The sequence below is a fragment of the Camelina sativa genome, chromosome 16 (genome assembly GCF_030686135.1).
Source record: "Camelina sativa cultivar CO46 ecotype springtype chromosome 16, ASM3068613v1".
In the NCBI taxonomy this organism is placed as follows: domain Eukaryota; kingdom Viridiplantae; phylum Streptophyta; class Magnoliopsida; order Brassicales; family Brassicaceae; genus Camelina; species Camelina sativa.
In genome coordinates, this window is record NC_141895.1 from 18,267,874 (window position 1) to 18,289,063 (window position 21,190).

General features: G+C 33.6%; 4 protein-coding genes across 5 annotated transcripts; 2 read left to right on the plus strand and 2 right to left on the minus strand.

The window, feature by feature from the left end:
• Positions 1 to 100: 100 nt before the first annotated feature.
• Positions 101 to 2,606, minus strand: LOC109129509 (uncharacterized). Its single transcript, XM_087492731.1, has 11 exons — positions 2,547 to 2,606; positions 1,795 to 1,883; positions 1,625 to 1,688; positions 1,445 to 1,524; positions 1,227 to 1,353; positions 880 to 980; positions 738 to 777; positions 612 to 652; positions 426 to 528; positions 266 to 301; positions 101 to 145 (listed from the first exon to the last, which is right to left on the minus strand). Exons 1-11 carry the CDS (start codon positions 2,604 to 2,606, stop codon positions 101 to 103), a joined length of 786 nt encoding a protein of 261 aa, XP_087348857.1.
• A 4,270-nt stretch (positions 2,607 to 6,876) lies between these two features.
• Positions 6,877 to 10,102, plus strand: LOC104750609 (uncharacterized). Its single transcript, XM_087492170.1, has 8 exons — positions 6,877 to 7,822; positions 7,940 to 8,039; positions 8,400 to 8,456; positions 8,597 to 8,714; positions 8,977 to 9,059; positions 9,147 to 9,208; positions 9,282 to 9,339; positions 9,737 to 10,102. The coding sequence occupies exons 1-8, from the start codon at positions 7,560 to 7,562 to the stop codon at positions 9,797 to 9,799; spliced, it is 804 nt and encodes a 267-aa protein (XP_087348296.1). The 5' UTR covers positions 6,877 to 7,559; the 3' UTR covers positions 9,800 to 10,102.
• A 114-nt stretch (positions 10,103 to 10,216) lies between these two features.
• Positions 10,217 to 12,172, minus strand: LOC104750610 (putative WRKY transcription factor 9). The gene is made up of 5 exons (XM_019238028.2): positions 11,759 to 12,172; positions 11,536 to 11,670; positions 11,156 to 11,446; positions 10,962 to 11,075; positions 10,217 to 10,687 (listed from the first exon to the last, which is right to left on the minus strand). Exons 1-5 carry the CDS (start codon positions 11,963 to 11,965, stop codon positions 10,376 to 10,378), a joined length of 1,059 nt encoding a protein of 352 aa, XP_019093573.1. The 5' UTR covers positions 11,966 to 12,172; the 3' UTR covers positions 10,217 to 10,375.
• Positions 12,173 to 17,764: 5,592 nt separating this feature from the next.
• On the plus strand, positions 17,765 to 20,776 carry LOC104750611 (uncharacterized). Of its 2 annotated transcripts, none has more exons than XM_010472433.3 (2): positions 17,765 to 18,138; positions 19,343 to 20,776. In XM_010472433.3, the coding sequence occupies exon 2, from the start codon at positions 19,359 to 19,361 to the stop codon at positions 20,361 to 20,363; it is 1,005 nt and encodes a 334-aa protein (XP_010470735.2). In that variant the 5' UTR covers positions 17,765 to 18,138; positions 19,343 to 19,358; the 3' UTR covers positions 20,364 to 20,776. The 2 variants fall into 2 exon arrangements, with proteins under 2 accessions (XP_010470735.2, XP_010470736.2); XM_010472434.3 differs by lacking the exon at positions 17,765 to 18,138 and adding an exon at positions 18,708 to 18,846.
• Positions 20,777 to 21,190: the final 414 nt, after the last annotated feature.

Here is a 21,190-nt window from a genome sequence, read left to right on the forward strand (position 1 = left end):
TCATCGATCCTACGCAGATTTGACTGGCAATCAGAGATTACCTAATACATATACAAATTGTTCTAACCAAATTGTTTTACTTATTTCTTTTGCTAGGAGATTACCTTCTCATCGCAGCTTCATCCTTATCCCATGCTTCCCTCTTCTGCAAAAATATTACCAGTCATTCAAATTTGGAGAACAATGCAAGATCAAACATGAATCTATAAGGGGACGAAAAAACAAAGACGAAGTCCTAACTAATGGACTGTATAAAATATTTTACCTGTTTGTGCAGCGTTTCTTCCTCTTCCAGCTTTATCTTCTCATGTCATAAAATAACAAGGTGTTTGAGAATGACAATATATTTTTTCACTAAGTCATAGGAGAAAGAAGTAAGCTAATATAATTCTGTTTTCCCATAAATAAAAATTTGTGTTATTAACCTTTAGTTGGTTCCTCACAATGGGCAAGGCTTCCCTTAGTTGGGATTGTTGTGATTGAAGCTCAGCGAAATTCAAACCGTCCAAATCATTACCAGTCATTCTCCTAGGAATGCATAAAAAAGGAAAGATAATATGAACATGGATCATCAGAAACAAGAAACGGGACAAGTTCTGTATGTATATTACCTGGTCAGAAGCCATAATCTCTTGAGTTCACTCTCCAAAGACTAGGTGTAAGAAGAACAATGATGTGAGCAAAAAAAAAACCCCGAGAAAGATATAAGAATAAGGTTCATGACTTTGAAAACGAACCAGTAATTCAACTTCTTGTTTGTGTGGAAATTGTTCATATCTAGAAAGAGATCACAATGCATGAAAGAAGTAATTCAACACAAGAAAACCCTAGAAAACAGAACCATTGTTCGTGAAAATGTTATGTTATTGTGAGAACTACCTTTTACTGCTGGATGATCCGCAGAAATCGCAGAGCACTCTCACGTGTTGCTTCGTCACATCTCTTCGCCTCCTCTGCGGCTTCATCTTCTCTTCCACAGCCTAATGGAAGAATGAAATGTTATGCTTCTTTTAAGTTAAGTGTCCTCTTGTGTGTGACAGCCAAAAAGAGCCATTTGATCATTTAGATCCGACTTGCAAATTTATAAAACAAGAATCTAAACAAGGAATCAGTTGCAAGAGTCTAGAAAGAGAGAGTGTGTGCAATGAGTTTGATCGATCGGTCTAAGGCGGAAATATGGATTTTATATCTCAAGGATTGGGAGGTTGATATTGATAAATCTATACCTCTTTTTCCTGTCCTGGTCTCTTCATTTGGTCCCTCACATCAATCAAAGCACGTATTATCTCAGTTTCAAGTGAGCACAGGTCGACGTAGGAATTCATATTTTCGATCTCTCTACAATTCATATGCCTGTGAGGATGAACAAAGAAAATGAAACCCCAAAATGAAAAAGTATAGAGAGCAATAAGTTGGAAATATGGTAATGAGTTATTATTATTACTCCTTGAAAAGCCACAATCTCTCATTTTTGCTCTGCAAGGATTCAGACTTTAGTCTCTCGAATCTCCTCTCCATTCTCAGCTGCAAAAAAAACATGAGCATGCATTTTAAATATATAATCTCTGTCTCTGAGGCAAGAAGAAGAGAGAGGACTTGAAAGAGAGTATAATAATGGACGCACTTGTGCTTCCTCCTTCGGTATTTTTTCTTCATCTTGTTCTTCCTCCTGTCTTTTATCTTCAGAGCTGTACATTTACACGTACGATTGGTTTAAGCAAGATGTCACAGTAAAAAGAGAATCATCTCTCACAGAGTCTGAGAGATATATAAAAGGATTTAAGATATTATTACCTGCTCCTAGAGGGAGCCGAAACCCCTCTGGGCCATCTCCTTGAAACCCCTCTCCTTGGACCATCATTCTCATCCTCTGTTTCCTTCTTCTGCAAGAAACCATAGGGTTTGCGATTTATGTAAAGTATCTAAATGCAGGGGGGGGGGGGAAGCTTAAGAAGCCAAGAAGAAGAAAAGAAAAGAAAAAAACTGCGAAAAGATGTAAGAAAGGTTCAAACGTTGAATGAACAACATGGAGTCTATCTATTTAGAACAAGAAAAAAATACACTCAACATTGACTGTCTTACTCCTACATTTTAATTTTAGACTGGAAAGGGTAAACAAAACTGATCGGCTCCTCAAAGATTCACAAACCAAGAATGTTACAGGGAAATTGAATAAGAAACGACACTAGGTAACTTTTACGAGTTAAAAACTTTTTGACCTGTTTGAGCAGCCTTTGATCTTCAATTAGCTTTGCCTTATTCTAGAATACATAGTCAAACAAGATATTTTGAGCCTTTTAAAATAACAGGAGGAGAAGGAAGTTAATTACATTCTTCCCTAAATGAACAAGTTTCCTCACCTTTTTTCCGCCACAATGACCCTGACATCCTTTAGACAACTTTCAAGTGCTCGCAGCTCAGTGAAAGTCGCATCGTCGTCTAAACCACTCATTCTCCTAAGAGTATATATATGAATGAAGAAATGTCAAAGTTCATACACATGAAACCTGAATGATTCTGAATTGTAGTAAAAGAGGCATACATACCTGAGCAGGTTTCGTAATCTCACGACTTCCTTCCGCAACTGCAAGAGCAACCAAGAACATAGATATAAACTAATCCATTTTGCTGATAAATTGTGTTGCAAAAATAGGACACAAGGAAGTGATATATTTGTATACCTCTGCTTCCTCATTATTTTGATCCTCTTCAGAGCCACATCCGTATCTACAAGGAAGCAAAAGGTTAAGGCGGTAGGATATACTATTATTGCTTGGCTATAATGATCAAAACGTTCTCTGTTTCCAATTCTAATTATCTTGGAGAGTTGATTTTACGGCTAAATCAATCGTGAGTGCATGATATAATCTGACATGACCTATAAACATAGTTCTATTTTATTTTAATGGTTTTGGTTATATTCTTGTTATCACTTTCTATACAGTCGATAGGTTCTCTCTCTATGCTATCTCTCTAGGTAACACAAGTAAACTAGGAAACCACCTCTCTAAAATCTCCTTTTAATGGTGAAATCACACAAGCGAGTGTTAACGTTTAAGTCAAGCTTCACGTTTTTTCCTTGTAGATAGATTTTCTTCGTATATTCCCATTCCTTACTATCTGGATCTCGGATTATACGATCATCTCTACCATAATCATCATACAAAGAGCTTTCTTTTGGGTGCAATCTTGTATATATAATCAATGCACTTAAATTCTAGCTTCTTCGCCGGTTCTCTATAGTGTGATGTCTCTACCGCCCAATCGGTCCCTAGCTAACGGGATTATATGAACGAAAACGGTTTTCGGTTTCATGTGACTTCAAACAATATATAAATCGTGTCAACAATATATTATTTTGGTGATGTTGGGAAAATTTATTTGACATGACCTATAAACATAGTTATAAACTTTTATTACTCCATGTATTCGATCGTTTATATGGTTTTATGTCTTATTTAATTAGTAATCATCACTATTTCGATTGATAAATGAATTTTGTTCATTCAAATTTGAGATCATATAAAAATTCACAGCGGCAAAAAAATGAACATATATATTTGAAATTAAAGATAAACTAGGTTGGGACACGCACGTACGTACGAGATTATGTTTATAAAAAAAATTAATTTTGTATATATAATCAAACTTATACTAATTGGGATTTTAATTTGATATTTGGTTTGGTTTATTAATGTTTGAAAATTTAAAATAATAATGATTTCACCAGTATCTAAAAATTTGGAACAACATAACGGTGGGACTGGTAACAAACTAAATCAAATAAATGATTGGTTAGATTCTATAAAATTTGTGAACTATCAAATTGGATATATAACCTCTAACAGCGATGAAAACCTGTTTGAAACATATACAAATAATTAGGGATGGTCGTAACTCTCTTTTCGTTTTGTCATGTTCCATTATGTCCTACACCCGTTCTCAAATTTTCGTTGCATAACAGAAAGCATTCCCAATATGGGACATTCCGGATATGGGACAAATTTCCGATTGAAAACGGGAGGGGACCGGACGAATACATAAATTCTCGAACTCCCGTATGAAATAAACATAAATATAATTCATAGTATATCTATATGTCATATGTTTTAATAAAAATATTACAAAATTAATTGACTTCTTTATTCTTAATATTTTATACTCCCTCCGTTTCAAAATATAAGATGTTTTAGAGAAGTTTTTTGTTTCATAATATAGGAGGTTTTCAAGTTTCTATACAACTTTTAGATTAGTTTAGTATTTTATATTATGCAGTATTGTTTTTGATGGGTTGAACTTGTTAAAAGTAAAGACTTCTTTTTAGTTAAAACATCCTATACATTATTTTGAAATGGAGGGAGTATATGTTTCACCTATATTAGATTATGTTTTTTTATAAATATTTTTAACTGTTACAGAACACATTTTATGTATTTTTATTTTTATTTTATTTTGAATTTATGCTAGTTCAATTGAAAATAGTAAGAATTATTTATTTAGTATGTGTAAACATATTTATATAGTATAACATCATTAACACAAAATTTTGTCATTTTGATTTATGAATATTTGGGTGTTTGAATTCTAATCAGTACTTTATGATTTGGATTAGAAATTTTTATACTATGAGTCATCGTTACCTTGAAAATTTCGTTAGAAATTCAAGGTAACCATGACTTAAAAGTCTATAGAAAAATTTCAAGGTGCTAATGTTATAAAATTTTACTGCCATGTGTGTTTTTTGTTTTCTTTTCCATATACATCCCAAGTTATAGTGTCATTTTAATAATGACTCTTAACATCATATATTTGGAAAAATAAGAAAATAATATAAATTTTTTAACAAAAAAAAATAAATATAAAAAATAATATAATTTAATACATACAGCTGATTACAATATAGTCATGGAAGATTAATTGTACTTATATAGTTTATGTATAGGTACCCCTTGCCGGTTTCGAAAGTTAATTAATGTTAATGCAAAGCTCAACTACATACTCTAATAAGAATTTCCTACAAAGGTTTCTTAAATAAATCTATAGAAAAACTGAAGAAAACAAACACTAATATAGTATTTTGTGACTTACTGGGTTCATATAAAAAATGTGGACTTTTGTTAAGCAATTAAATGTAATTTTTTTGTTTTGCAGATGCTATGTCAATTGGATGAACACACGTTCATACCACAATCCTCCCTTATATACAGTAGAAAAATATATGCTTTCGAAAAAGATCTTCATTTGTATATGCTTATATACACAACAGAAAATTATAAATTTAACAAATCATAAGAACCATAAATCATAATTTGGACATAGAATCATAAATCATAAACTTAATACATAGACACTTTTTTGTTTTTTTTTTTTGCAGAAACAAAGAGATACAAAGTTACAAACAGAAATAGTGCTAGAGTGGTGTATATGATATGTGAATGTTAGGTTGATTACTCTATTTATAAGCTCGAAAGAGTAAACATTTTTACCTTTACGTTTAAAACTAAAAAATCTATATAAAATCTTTTAAAAACTTATTTAGTGTTCAGTTAATGCATATACAATATGTTTGAATCTATATGGATAATTCGATTTGGATTTTGAATTAATTGTCTAGATTTCCTATTAAACCAATGAAAGTAAATATATAAGGTTAGTTTTAGAAATAATTCCTAAATTTTAGAAATTTGGTAAATAATTACTGATTTTATTTCAAGATTTCTTAAAATAAATAATCTATTTAAATTTAAGTTAAGTTATTTTTAAAAATACTATTCAAAATTAATTAGATTAATTTGTTATGGAAATCTTGTTAAATAATAAGTTACATTTTTGGTATGTTATTAATTGCGGAAATCTCTTATTATTTTATAAAATTTTAATAACTATAGAAATTCAAGCAATTATTAATAGAAATAATTTCGTTTTTCTTATAATATTTTAAATTTCATTTTGTAATTTTGTTGGCTTTAGTTTTTTTTATAGTGACGGTATGTTCTAATTAAATTTAAGGAGAAAATCATTAGTTTAATATTTAATTTAGAAATATATTTGGAAAACTTAATATATTCAAAATTAATTATTTATGATTTATATCCTTATCAAAATATATATACAAAATCTATAACCAATTATAAAAAATTTAATCATTTATTTCTTTAATAGTTGTTACCATTGTTTTAGGAAAGTTTAACTTTGTTTTTTTAATATAAGTAAATGGGTCTGTTTGACAACATGAATATATGTTATGTTTTTTTTTTTAATTCTTAAGTATGATTCCCATTTAATAGTATAGATTACTAGAAATTTATATGCTTTTATTTTCTAGTCTTTTTTTTAAAACTTATAGTTTTTTTCACGCAAAACTTTGGTTCACTATGCGCAAAATTAATAATTCTTAAACCGAGGTTTCCAACTGACTCGACCCGAAGACTCCAATTGCGTTGGCTTTTTAATACGTACATAACATATTGACTCCAATTATTTTCTATAGTCGCATATAATTGTAAAAGCATTGTACGAACGGATCAGTTTATCCCACAATTATTGGGATCCTAAGATTAATTTTGCCTTATAAACAAAAAAAAAAATTAAAAACATGAATCAAATTCAAATATTTTGTGCTTTCGACAACGAGGACATACATTGCCATTATTAATAACCATAAATACAAAAAAATTTATGTCTACTTGATACTAAAAAAAAACTTTGGGGAATAAAAAAGGTAAGGTATAAGAAGAAAAGGCATCAAATGCTTTATTATTGGGATTCGCACTGTTTACTAAATTCCACGATCTGCCAACCATCTCTTATTTTTATTTACTTCTCATTTTTTTTTCCAATTTTGTAATAAATTCCAAACAATTGAAAAAAAAATATGAATATGTTCTTTAGTCTTATCTCCCCTTCAATTAGGAAGAGAATCTTTATTTGTATTCCCATTTATTGCTTTACAGTTAAAAAAAAAAAAAAAAAAATCCTCTTTTGTTTTTCTCATTTTACATACAATTTTATTCCTTTAGTGTTGGAAAATAGTAAATCTTGTAGATTTTAATTTGAGTTTATCTTTTATAAGTAGGTTTATAGTATTTTTCTCCATGAAATTTGGTGAAAAGTCATAAAGTTTTTTTTTTTTTTTTCTATTATTTGTCTAAAAAAAAAACATCCTCCATTGGCATAGAAGCTGAGAAGGCTGCTGTCAAATACATAGAGGAGAAGAGAAAAAACAAAAAAAAACCCAAAAGCAATTCCACAAACTTAAAAAAAAAAAAAAGCTGTGATTTGGTAAACAAAAGATCAAATTTTTGGTTTCTTCGTTTGAAATTAACAAACAAACAAAATAAAAGACTTGGGATTGAGAAGGTGAAGAAGTTTCAAGCTTTGTTTGGCTCTCTTCCATGGCGTAAGATGATTCACTTGCTCAAAGTTTGTATCTTTTTTAATATCTGATAAAAGGAGGGTTTGGGGTGTTTTGGATTTGATTGTTAAAGTTACAATCTTTTGTTTTTTAAAGTTGGAAAATTTGGGTTTAGATGGTGTGAAGGGGTTTATAGGGTTTGATTATGTGGATGGCTACTCGATCTAATTCTGGGTTCGAGTCTTTGAGTTCTATGATGAGCCGTCACGCTTTTAATTTCCAAACTAACAACTCTTCTGAGATGATTCCTATGGGTCCTTACTTGGGGATGAGTATGATCAATGCTGCTACTTCTCCTGGAAGTTCTTCGAATCCTCTTGATTTAGTTTCTGGTCCCAAGCTTGATACTTCCATGGTTAGTGAATGGTCAACTGAAGAACAATACAAATTGGAGGATGGCCTTGAGAAGTGAGCCTCTTTTTTTTTTTTTTTTTTTGGCTTTTTGTGTCCTGTGAGGGAAGCTGAGATATTTTTTTGTTGTTGAATTTTTGATATGACCTGAAGGATTGATTCTGTTTATTGCAGGTACAAGGATAAGCCAAATATCATGAAGTATATTAAGATTGCTAGTACTTTGCCTAACAAAAGCGTTCGAGATGTGGCTTTGCGGTGTAGATGGATGACAGTAAGCTTCTCTTTGTTCACATATCTGGCCATTTTTAATTTTTCGTTCCACGGTTTTTGTAGCTTTGTTGTGACCATTTTGCTGCAGTCATGTAGTTCTAAGCTTACACCATGCTATTATATGTGTGTATCAAAGAAAAATGACACTCGGGGAACAGTTTCTATATGTTCCATTTCATACATGTAATAGAGCATACATAGATTCCTAAACTGAAACTACACTAGACAGAATGAAATGGTTTTGTGGAATTTTTGGTTGTCGTTTGAGTTGTATTACTTGAGTTCTTGGGATGAGACTATGGGAGATAACAGTCTTTGAAGTTGGAGTTTTGATATACTGAATGTTTTTTTTTTTGCGCAGAGAAAGAGAAGAAAATCAGAAGAATTAAATTGTGGAAGAAGAACAAGTTCCAGCAAGGTATGTTGTTGTTTTTTTCCATTTGCTCAATTTTGATGAGTGAGACTTTTGAACAACAATTGAAAGCGACTTTGATATCTTTTGATAAATTGAGGTTTTTAGTCCTAAGGTGCTTTCTAAAAAGATTTATATTTCTTCAGGACAAGCAGGTGGAATCGTCTTCTAAGTCGAGCATACCCTCTGTTTTGCCTCATAACATGGCTTCGTACCCTTTCTCAATGCCCTCTACAAGCTCCAGTAAACAAATTACATGTGAAGGTTAACTTCTATCTTTTATCTGAGAGATTTCCATCCGAATTTGCCTACTCCAGGTCTTTTTTTATGACATACATCTAGTAAAGGAGTATAACGCCTGCTGTATGTTTATATCGTGACACTTTATTGAAGTCCTCTCTCTGATCCTCTTACCTTGTAAAGATGATTCCTTTAAGCTCTCTTGCATATGGATTTTGGTTGAAGTGGCAGTAAACTTTAGTCTTGCCTATTTTTCCTTACTGATTCTTTCATTTTTCTGTCTCAGATTTAAGTGGTTATGCAAGAAATCTCTTAGACCAGAATGTACGAGCTTTTAGTCAAATTAGAGTTAATCTCTCCTCGTATAAGGTAAGTTCTAGATTACATTGTTCAAAGGAATGCAAATGTGGTATTGGCTTCTTGCTAAAAGCGCTCTGTCCTGATAATTGCACACAGGTAGAGGATAACCTAGATCTCTTTCGTCAGGCAAGGAACAACCTTATCACCATCCAAGATGAGTAAGTTGATATTTTTTTAACATTTTCTGTAACCTGGGTGGAGCTTGGTGTACTGATATCTTTGATTTGGCAGCATGAATAATATGCCTTGCTTGATGCCACCATTGCCCACAATCAATGATGATCTCTCGGTGAGTAATTCAACTTTGATAAGTTAATAGGCTGCTCACTTTTGCATTACCAGTCAAATTGTGTTAATTGTCAAAATGTGCACATCACCCTTTTGCTTGTTTACTTTTGACCTTACTGTAGTTCGACTTCTAACCCCAGATCTCTGGTCTAAAGGCTCAAAGTATAGAATTATTGTGCTCCTAATTACCTGAGTGTCTTAAGACCACTTTTTTCAATGTTTTTGTTTGAAAAGATTAGTCTATTAAGAGTACAAAGAGCCTAAGAATAATAGCTTCCTAATAGTTGAGTAGGTTTAGTCATTTTCATGTCTTTTTTTCAATGGGTTTTGGTTAGGTTCGTGTACCCGTGCTGTTAGTTTTACCTGACCTTGACTTTGGTTTCCTTGATTTGTACCAGGTGTTGTCATTCAACTCAATGCAAAGTGATGGCTTCCATTCGAAGCAGGAGCCTTTGGGGTGACATAAGGAAATCATCTGGTTTCCTTAATTATCTGTAAATTATCTTGAAGAAGCTGGAGGAGACACAAAAAAAAGCTCATCACATGTTGCGAAGTTTGTAGAAATGTTATTCTTTCGTAACATCAACGATATTTATTAATGCTGCGTCGGATGTTGAAACAGGACATAATATAAAGAATGGATGGGTTCAATTAGGTTCCAAACTAAAAACCCTCTTTAACTAGGTTTCTATTAGATCAATTTAGTTCAATTAATGTCTTGGACGATTTCTCAACGATATGTATAAAAAGGATTCTATTGCAAAGATAGAGAAGAGCGTGTTGAGGTTTGCATCTTTAATCTTTTGATCTTTTTGGTGTGTTATTTTGGTGCACGTTTCTTTTTAACATGCTCAACCACCGTTACTAACATTAGAAAGAATTAAAACAGTCTCAAACCTTCAATTTCTATGTACCAAACACAAATGTTAAGAAACAAGAACAAGAAATAGGCAAAGAATCCATTATGACTTGAATTAATAGTAAAATAATGGAACCAAAGGAATAAGCATAGTTGACGATTGAGAGACATGGGAACTCTACATCATCCAATTTAATTGGTTTTGGGGAGATGAAACATGATCTCCTCTAGATGGACCATCAAAGTTCAAGCTTCGTATGGTTCGCTTGTTAGTGGTGCTATTTTGTGGGTATGTGATCAAAGATGAGTCTATGATTGATGGAGTTTGATAATAGGAAGGATGAGAGAGGTTGTCGCTGGAATCGAGTAACAAGAATGGAGAAGTGGAGGCAGTAGATGCCATGGCTGTTGCTCCCACCGGAAGTGGATGGTTATGTGTTCCTTCGTAGGTTGTTATCAGTATTGACATGTCTTCTAAACACCTTTGCACCTTCACAATGCAACAAGTCATAATTAACTATTTAACTATATACATATTTCATTTCATTCAAATGTAGTTATGACATGCTATGACTTTTACATTGGACATAAATTAATATAAAGGCGAATTCACTTGTTACAAACTGATTTTGAGTTGGAAGATCAATAAAATACTACATATATAATTGTGAATAACTTGATCTAAAATGGTCCCCAAACAAAAGAATATAGAATGTATCTTTGAGGGTATGTGCAATTGCACTTTTCACACATCGTATTCGTACCTGTTTCCTAACGGGACATCCTGGAGCCACGGTGCATCGGTAATAAGCTCGTGGACATGGATTCCCTTTTGCGGTTTTCTGACCGTACTTTCTCCATTGGCATCCATCATTCATCTACACACTCATCTTTCTTATTAAAAGATCATGTTACCAATATCTAAATTGAGAGCAAGATAAGAGATAAAGACACGAACCGTTGCGGTCTCACATCTCGCCCTCACAGACACCCTGGCTTTTCTATTCCCTTGAGAAGATGATATGATACGTGGCGCGTTCATATCTAAGCTGCTATTGTTGTAACTTTGCTGATGATGATGAGACTGAACAGCTTCTTTGCTCTCTTTTTGTTTCTGCTTTTTCTGTAGAGATAGCGAAAGCCCTAACTCTCTTTCCACGGATGGACATATCTCAGGTCCTCTTTTTCGAGCCTTACTTGTTATATCCACACACCATTTGCCTTTTGTTCCAAGGAACGTTTCAAGACCCTAGGTTAAAGAAACCAATCAAATTATTCATGTTAAATATCAATTTATTACCACTAATGTAACGTGGATGAGACGTAAGATTCTCTCACCATCTTCTTGGTTTGATCGATAACCGGGAATTTCATCTCCAGATGACGATAATCTTCAAGAGTCTGCTCCACAAGCTTCCTCAGCCTAGTATTCTCTTCTTTCACACTTTCCATCTGGATCTGTAGCTGCAAGATCTGATCTCCATCCATAGATGTTAACATATTTGCACACAAAAAAATTCGGATGGATATATAAGATACATACGTATAGGTACGTACGTACCTCTTCACGTTCGTTCTCTTCTTCCCGGGTTCTTGAACCTAAACAAGAATCTTCTTCTTCGTCTTCTTTCACCATTTGTTCATCTTCATCACCGCCACTAGCATCATGTTCTTCGTCTTCTTTATTCTCATTGCAGTTATATTTTGATCCTTCTTCATCTTTGTCCTTTTCCTCGGCCTCGAACTTGAGAGAAAGATCGATGCCCATCAGTGGAGTTGCAAATTAATCTAAACTCTTAATTTGTCTGTTAGCTAGCTTTGGATTTTGATTTGCTAAAGTCAAATCCCATTTTCTCATCAGAATATATCGTTCGTTTACTATTTGTATTATTCACTATAGTACGCATCTCTAAAGCTAGCTTTGACTTTCTTTAAATAATCAGTTTTTATCTTTAAGAAGAAACTAATCCATGTTACTTCATAAAAGGATTGATTTTGGTCTTTAAAGCACTTAAACCGGAGTTACGATGGAATCATGACTTTGGTTACCATCCTAGTAGTCATAGAAAAGTGTATACATATATATATATATTCCTCCCTGGCCTTCTCTTATATAGTTTGTTTATTAAGTGATCATAAGAATATTAAGATAATTAGATCCAGTTTTTAACAATTCATATCATTTTTTTTTGTTTTGTAATTTCAGTATATTGGGCATTAGGGTCCCCGAAATTTCCCGTCACATGGATGGTAACATGTGAAATACAGAAGACCATCGACCTTTGTATTTTTAATATTGATGTTTTTGTTACTTACTAGATGGAATATATAATCTCTGCGAATTAGAGTTATTTAAAGATGAAATACCAATAAAAAAAAAAACAATCTAAGCATCCAAAATCTTTATAACGAGATAGCTTATTATATAATATGCATTCTTTCTACTGTACCTTGAATTTTTTTTTTTGAAGCTGTTTTGAAATTTTCAATAGATATCTTCTTAAAGTCAAATTGGTATTGTGATGAGATTGAAAGTTAAAAAGAACAAAAAAAAGCTTATTGTAGTAATTGACGAAATAAACACCATGACGTTGTGTATCCGCCAAAGTTTAATTACATAAGCGCAGCCCTCCCAGCTGCTCCATATCCACGCTAGGAAAACTAATAACGAATTGTTCGAACTTTTGATGAGCAACCAGTCAGTGGCAGATCTACGTAGAAATTCATATAGGTTTTATAAATTTAATAAATATGGTTGCGCAAATTGATGTGGATTTAGCTTAGTTTGGTAATAGTTGCCCCATGCTAAACCTAAGAGCTTATGTTTGGCGAAAAATGTTCAGTAGAGTGCAATGTAAGTCGTAATTTTCTGTATAGTATATTAGCATAGTAGGTTTAATTAGTTTGGTGAAACATCTATACGTTCAAAGGTTAGACTGAACAATCCCACAAATTTTAACCTGTCCAATAGATATGTCAACAATTCGTCTTCAAGAGAGATACCTAATTTTATTTATCCTACTAGCTGACCTAATATATTCATTCATTTCTATTGTTTTCGATTTTTTCGTTTGATGAAGTTTGATAGATTCTTTTAATCTTATGTACGTGTCGGTCCATAATTTGATGGCGAGAACGTCGGAAACTATAGTATACAACGAATATGAAAGCCATGTCATTAGTTAAGTGCGTTTAAGAAGAGGTCTCCCTATGTGACATGTTTGTTTATTTATTTTTTTTATATCTTAACGTGAAATTCACATTATTAATTTTTAAATTCGTACGAAAAAACCCAGGAGAACAAGATACTTTGCCTTGGGATCGGATCTTAAAATAGTCAACTAGAAGACTGACAACTTTAATTATTTTCATACTCACACGTTCATTTTATAATCAGTTTTTTTTTTTTCTTTTTCTTAACAAAAGTTTTAGCCTACATATTGGGTAAAAAGATTAGATAGCCATCTCTACATCACCGAATCAAACTCGTGACTATTATAATCTTAATTTTTTTTACATAAATATTAACTTAGGCATATCTATATAGACTGTGTACATATGATAATCTTTTCTAGTTCTGTTCGGATATATTAAATATTAATACATATCTCGATTTTCTTGAATTACATGCTCTGCACCTCCATTATATCTTAGATGACTGTTTTAAATCATCTAATCTATATATTAGTATTTAGTCCTATATGAAAAATGTATATCTGAAATAATATTATGGTAGAAGTCAGTTAGTTATGCATGTATCAAAAAACTAAGCATACTTTTTATTCTCTTTTGTGCAACATGCATACTTTTACGTTACTACTTATCTTGCCAAAAGAACCTTTTTGTTGATAATATAGAAGAAAATGTCGTAAAGAAATAGAATTTTGGCAGAGGAGACGTGGGACAAATTAGGAGAGCAAGCGGCGCCGCAGCCATATCGCCCGTTCAAATTTTATATTTTACAAACAAGAAAAAAGGTCAAATACATGTCTCTCGCTTCGTCCCTTTGTAAGTTTTTCTTCTCCTCATTGTACATCGATCTGTCTTTGTGTCCCTAAGTCAACTTTTAATTGAAATCCCATAGCTTTAGATTCTTTACACCATTTTTTTGTTTTTACACCAATTAATACCGTAATCTCCTCTCTTTTTTCTTTATTGCTGCATTCTAATGATGTTACAACAAATTCTTTATTTATTCATCCCCGAATTGAAATGTAGAAGTTGTTAAATCCATTGTTTTTTACTGCAAATAGTACGTAAACTCTCAAAGGGATGAGATAGAAACAAATTGATGAAAAAGATAGAAACAAATAGTCTATCTTGTTTATCTTTTGTTCAGTTGAGAAACACCTTTCTTATTTTTCTTTTTTTTTATTCATCCCATTGTAGATGAAAGAGATGAGTACATAATTGAGTTTACAATTTCTTATTTGAGATGAATCTATTTTTCATCCAATTTTTTTCATCTAAAAATACAACCATTTGAAAAATTGCATCACTTAGAACGTGATAGATAATAATAGCCATATTCATTTATTCGTGTCATACATCGGTTTCAAGAATATGCGGAGAGGTTTAAAAGAATTGATTTGGCCACATATGTCACTAAAAACGCACTTATCTTTTTGGTCAAAGGTCTTGAGAGAACTTCACAGTTAAGCATGCTTATGCTGGAGTAGTATTAGGATGGGTAACTTTCTGGGAAATGGCTGTCGGAACTGTGCGAGTGAGGACAAAACACAGGGAAAGATCATGTGGTGATTTGTAGGGACGATAACAAGTCTTTAAAGTATCCCAGACGTAGCAAACCGACCGTCGGATATGGATGGGTTCACGGGCCTAGTGAGAGGACGTTAGGCCCATTAAGGAAAGTGGGCCCATGGACTGAGATTGGACATGGAGCCCACTTAGAGGTGGCGGTCAGGGCGTTACAAATGGTATCAGAGCCGAACCCAGTCGAGTGGGCTCACACCATCGGGGGTGATAGTCTTGGTGCGCAACGAGGACGTTGTGATCTGTTAGTGGGGGTGAAATGTGACACCCCTGTTTCAGGGACATACAGAGATGTTTAAAAGAATTGATTTGGCCACCTATGTCACCAAAGTGCACTTATCTCGGTCAAGGATCCTGAGAGAACTCCACAGTTAAGTGTGCTTATGTTGGAGTAGTCTTAGGATGGGTGACCTTCCGGGAAGTGACTGTCGGAACTGTATGAGTGAGTACAAAACAAAGGGAAAGATCATGTGGTGATTTGTAGGGACGATAACAAAGTCTTTAAAGCATCCCAGACGTAGCAAACCGGCCGTCGGATATGGATGGGTTCACGGGCCTAGTGAGAGGACGTGAGACCCATTAAGGAAGATGAACCCATGGACTGAGATTGGACAAGGAGCCCACTAAGAGGTGGCGGTCGGGGGGAGTTAAAATTCCAATGAAGATTTATAGACCAATATGAATTTAGTACCATTTACGTTTATTGTACAGTATTTTTCCTCTCGTACTAATTGTTAAGTTTCGTGAACTTCACATCAAACTCAATAAATCTATTATATATTACTATATAGTGGTGGATCCAAAAAAAAAAACTTTTTTATCCACGATAATAATATTTAATTAATTTTTTCTTTTTAAAAAAAAAATTATGTCACTTAAAATATTTGATTAATTTTGTCAACTTAACATAAGTAATAAAATTTTGTTTTATTAATAGAATATGGGCTTGTTAACAAATGAAATACAAACAAAATTAAATTTTTCTGTTGTTTATGATATTTTAATATTATACACAACACAAAAACGTGTATCTAAGATGAAAATAGAATAATGAGGACAATAAAGAATATTTTAGCAGGGGCATACTTAAACATTTATGTAAAATATCATTAATCTATACAGAAACCTGAGCTCAAGGCAGAGATTAGTAAAAGTATTTTTGTAACGGTGTCGCCTCTAATGTAAGCAGGTGGAAACCGCCGCCATTGAACTGGTATGGATATGCCGCGTTGCACTTGTGGTATTCCATCATATACAAAGCCAAGACTACTGAAGTACCATATAGAGTCAATCAGAGTGTGAGAGAAACAAAGGAGGAGACTTACTACGAGAGAGATGTCGAACAAAAGACGATACAACTTTCAAATGGTTGTACTTTTAGATGAAAAAAATTGGATGAAAAATAAATTCATCTCAAATAATAAATTGTATCGATCGATAGTGAGACAATTCCAAACTCTCTCTTGCTTATCTGTCACCATCTGATTCCTTAATTTACAAACAAAAATAATTAATTAAATTAGATAATAATATTATATTAAAATATTAATAAAATCAATATAGAATCTCAATTTTGTAGGGTTCACCGATGGAGATGCTCTTCGAATGGAGATTTGATAGACCAATATGAACTTAGTACCATTTAAGTCTATTGTACAGTATTTTTCCTATCGTACTAATTGTTAAGTTTCGTGAACTTCACATCAAACTCAATAAATCTATTATATATTACTACTACAGAGTGGTGGATCCAAAAAAATATTTTATCCGGGATAATAATATTAAATTATTATTATTTTTTTAAATTATGTCAGTTAAAACATTTGATTAATTTTGTCAACTTAACATAAGTAATAAAATTTTACTTTATTAATAGAATATGGGCTTGTTAACAAATGAAATATAAACAAAATTAAGTTTTTATATTGTATATTTATGATATTTTATATACAACACAAAAACGTGTATCTAAGATGAAAATAGAGTAATGGGGGCAATAAAGAATATTTTAGCAAGGGCATACTTAAAAATTTATGTAATAACATTAATCTAAAAAATTTACCCAAGTGTCGCGGTTAACCGTAACATACGTACGCCTTTGTTATTACAGACTTTTTTCGAACACTCAGAAATATGCTCTTCCTAAACTATATTTTTATCAACAAATACCAAATCAAATCCCGCTTTAAAGCTGATAAGAAATTTGATTGACTAATAACTTAGATTATAATGATATGATTTTGAATTTCATGAATTGACATAGAGTCAGCCTTGGTCTAAGTTGGTGAAGTATAGGCTTTCAGCTGCTAATAATATCATTTTGATTGCGGCCACATTTCTTTGAATCTCTTTAGTTAAGTGATTCAATTATGGTGGTTGTGCATCATCAGTTCATGGGGTTGAGACTCCATTGAGGCCAAAAAATTCAAGGTTGGTTTTGCTTATTATACATTACTATAGATTTATTTTTAAATCCTAATTTTTATTCTGTTAATTTAAAAGAAAAAGAAACTAACATGAAATGAAAAATGTCTCTTTTAAATGATGAATCTTCTCATAATTCTTTAAAAAAAAAAAAATCAAATTTCTAACTTCATAAGATACTACCACTTACTCATCTATAATTTATACAATGGAACCTTACTCTCAAACATAAATCATCACTTTCACAAAACGTATCTCGTATTAGGGGAGCTACAAGCAATACCGAAATCTAAACCATGGAATATGGCGTTTGTTTAAATTGAAATGGAAAGGTATTCAAAAGTATTGGTGAAACTTGAAAGAGGTGATCGATGAACTTTAAAGTATAGATAAAAGTTGGGAATTTGTATGATTCGATGTTAGGCCCAAATTATCAAGGGCCTTTAGAAGGCCTTTTTAAAACCTTTGGGTGAGCGCGTCAGTCTTACGCACTTTTAAGGACGCGTGGATACTTTAGCTCCACTACACGTGACGTGAGGAAAGAGAAACTCCGATTCGAGAGCTTTGGTGGAGCCTGTGGAGACGCTTCCACGCGAATCTCGCACTCCCACTCGTCTTCCTCGTCCCTCTCTCTACCTCTTCGTTGACCCTTACCCTTACCCTTACCTTACCTCTCTCGCTCGATCGATTCAAGCCTCTTCGTCTTCTTACGCTGTGTTTCGAAACCCTAATCTCTAATAAAAGGTGAAGTCTTCCGTGTGTTCGTATTCCTTGTCTTCGTTTCTACTCTTTTCGTCTAATTAGCGATCTGGGTTGGTGTTTCTCTCGACGGATTTTGGTGGGTTCGTGTTAGATTATCGAGATGTTATGTAAATTTTGGGAGTTTCGAATTCGAACTTAAAAGAGGGTTGCTGGAAATTTCGGATTTTGTTTGTAGCTATGACTTTTTTTCCGATTTCGGATTTGGTTCATGGGGTCGTTGAAAATTCGTTGGAATTGTATAATAGAACTTGTCAGGATCCATTTGGGTATTTCAATTTTTTTTTATTTCTTGGGAAATAAGGATCGGTGTTATGAGAACATTTCTATATTTTTTGTTTTAACCCTGCTTATATTTTTATATAAGTTTCTCTGGATCTGAGATGTGTCAAAGGTCTTTGCTCCATGTGGATTAGATTAGATTAGATTCTAAGGTTTCTCCTTTGTTTAATAATTGATTCACTGTCATGTCGCGTGAGTTGTTCGGTGAAGCATGTTCCTTTTGGTTGTCTTGTAACATGTAGGCACATCTTTATTTATTTTTTTTTTTTTTTATATTGCACTTTATGTGATCTTATTAACTTGTATTTGTTGAGATGCGACTTCGTCTCTTCATCTGCTTTTTTTTTGTCCTATGAGTTTTGGAATTGGTTGCTGAGAGTCTAGTTATTGTGTTATCTTGGGAGTAGTGAGGTATATTGCTTCGATTATTTGATCTCTTTGTCGTTTTGGTCTAGTCATTGTGTTATCTCTATCTATTTGAATTACCATACTTTGATTTCAGTTTCATTAGATTGCATTGCATTTGTATTTCCATAGATGGTTTGTTCATAATGCAAATCCAGTGATATATGAATTCAGTAACTGTCATCTAGCCATCTTTGTTTGAGTGACTATATACTGAATACATTTATTCCGAGGAATAGGTTGATATTGTTACTGCTGTCAACATCAATGCCTGTTGATTCGTTGTGATTCTGTAAAAATTTATGGGTTTTCTTTGCCATTGATGCGAGATTGTGAAATATCTGTTATAAATGCATATGTAGCTGGCTATATTCAAGAAGCATCATTGTTACCTAATTCCTAAATCAGAGTGCGGCATATTTCATAAAGAGATATCTCCTTGTATTGTTACAAACTTTTGTATCCATATATTTTTTTCCTAATCTTTTTAGTATTTGTACAGGTTTGAATTTGAGATTATGGCCAAAGCTAGGAGGACAAGACGCAGGCTTCCTTTGCGACGCTTCAGGGCTAGAGCAAGGCCATACAAACTTCCATCTTCTAATCGGCTTGTGGGAAGGAACATGTTTGCAGAAGATTGTTCAAAGTGTCTAGAGAAGAGGGACTGGGAGAATGTTATATGCTCGGTTTGCATGGAGTGTCCGCACAACGCTGTTCTTCTCCTCTGCTCATCACATGACAAGGGATGTCGTCCTTACATGTGTGGAACCAGTTTCCGGTATTCCAATTGCTTAGATCAGTACAAGAAAGCGTCAGCTAAGCTAAAGTCATCGAGTCACCATCAGATCAATAAATCTGAGCTTGGGAATCTCACATGCCCACTTTGTAGAGGCCAGGTGAAAGGTTGGACAATTGTACAGCCTGCTCGTGACTTTTTGAATCTTAAGAAGAGGATCTGTATGCAGGAGAACTGTGTGTTTGCTGGAACCTTCAAAGAGCTGAGGAAACACATGAAAATGGACCACCCTACTGCAAAGCCGCGTGAAGTGGATCCTGATGTGGAGCAGAATTGGAGACGGCTTGAGATTGAGCATGACAGAGATGATGTTATGAGCACGATTAGGTCGACCATGCCTGGTTCAATGGTGTTTGGGGATTACGTGATAGAAAGGAACAATGCTGACGGTTCAGATTCAGATGAGGGTGATGATCATGGTGGGATCGATGCTGGAATTGGTAGGAATCTTGTGAATGTTTTCCTTTTGTTGCATGCTTTTGGGGCACCAGGGAATCAGTTAAGGCGCTCTGATTCAGATTCGAATGACTCGACTACAATTAACCACGGAACAAGTGAGCTGAATTTCTCCGGAGAAGAGGAGGAAGAGGGGGAAGAAGAGAGGCATAGTAACAGTAACTCTTTGGCAAGTCGAATGAGGCGACAAGGACGCATTCTGCTGGGACGTTCAGGTAGAAGACGTAGAGATAGAGAAGCTAATCAGAACACAGGTCTTCCTCCTAGATGAGAGAGATTACACTACTTCAAAACAAAACCCTTTGTCTCATTCTGGGTTTCAGGTAAGTTTTATGGTATGGTTAGGTACAAATGTAGTTTCCGTAAGTTCAAAACAAACACACACAAAAAAAGGCTTTTTGCCTTTCTGCTTTCACCATTGGAGAATTTGGGAATGTGACTCGAATTTGTTTTCATGTGCTCTTTTAATGGCCAGAGAAGCAGGCTTGCAATCCCATGTTTTTTACTGTATTCTGATGTAACTTTCTGGGTAGAAAAATTTCACATATATCTATCCTTGTGAATAAGCATAACTAGTGATGATGACCAATGAGGTCTGTTCACGAATTATGGAATGGTGGATGTTTCCTTCTGTCTGTTTATAAGTTCCATGTGCCCTTAGTTGAATGAAATCTGTTTGCTTTTGTTTGTTGGTTTCGAGACTTACCTTGTATCGTTGGTGTAAGCTTCTAAGACTACCAACTAAACATGTGTTTGGTTTCTCATTGTTTCTCTTTATAACATGATCTTATCTTGGTGCTAGTGTGTGATTTAAGTTTAACTATTTCGGATGCTTTAGTCCGCTTGATACTAGAGTTTGGGTCGGGTTAGGATTTGAGGAATCTTCACTCCGTTTGGTTTTTATTTTGGTGGGAGAGAAGCAAATGGCGAAGCGGAAAATGTCAATAAACAAAATGGTGGGGGCATCACTCTTACTATGTCTTCACTCTATCGTTCTCTTAACTTTTTACTGGTCGCTATCGAGGTTTGTCGTGTCCCCATTCTTTGGGCAAATTACAGAACCAATAAATGGATTAATGGAAGGAGGAGGGTGACTGT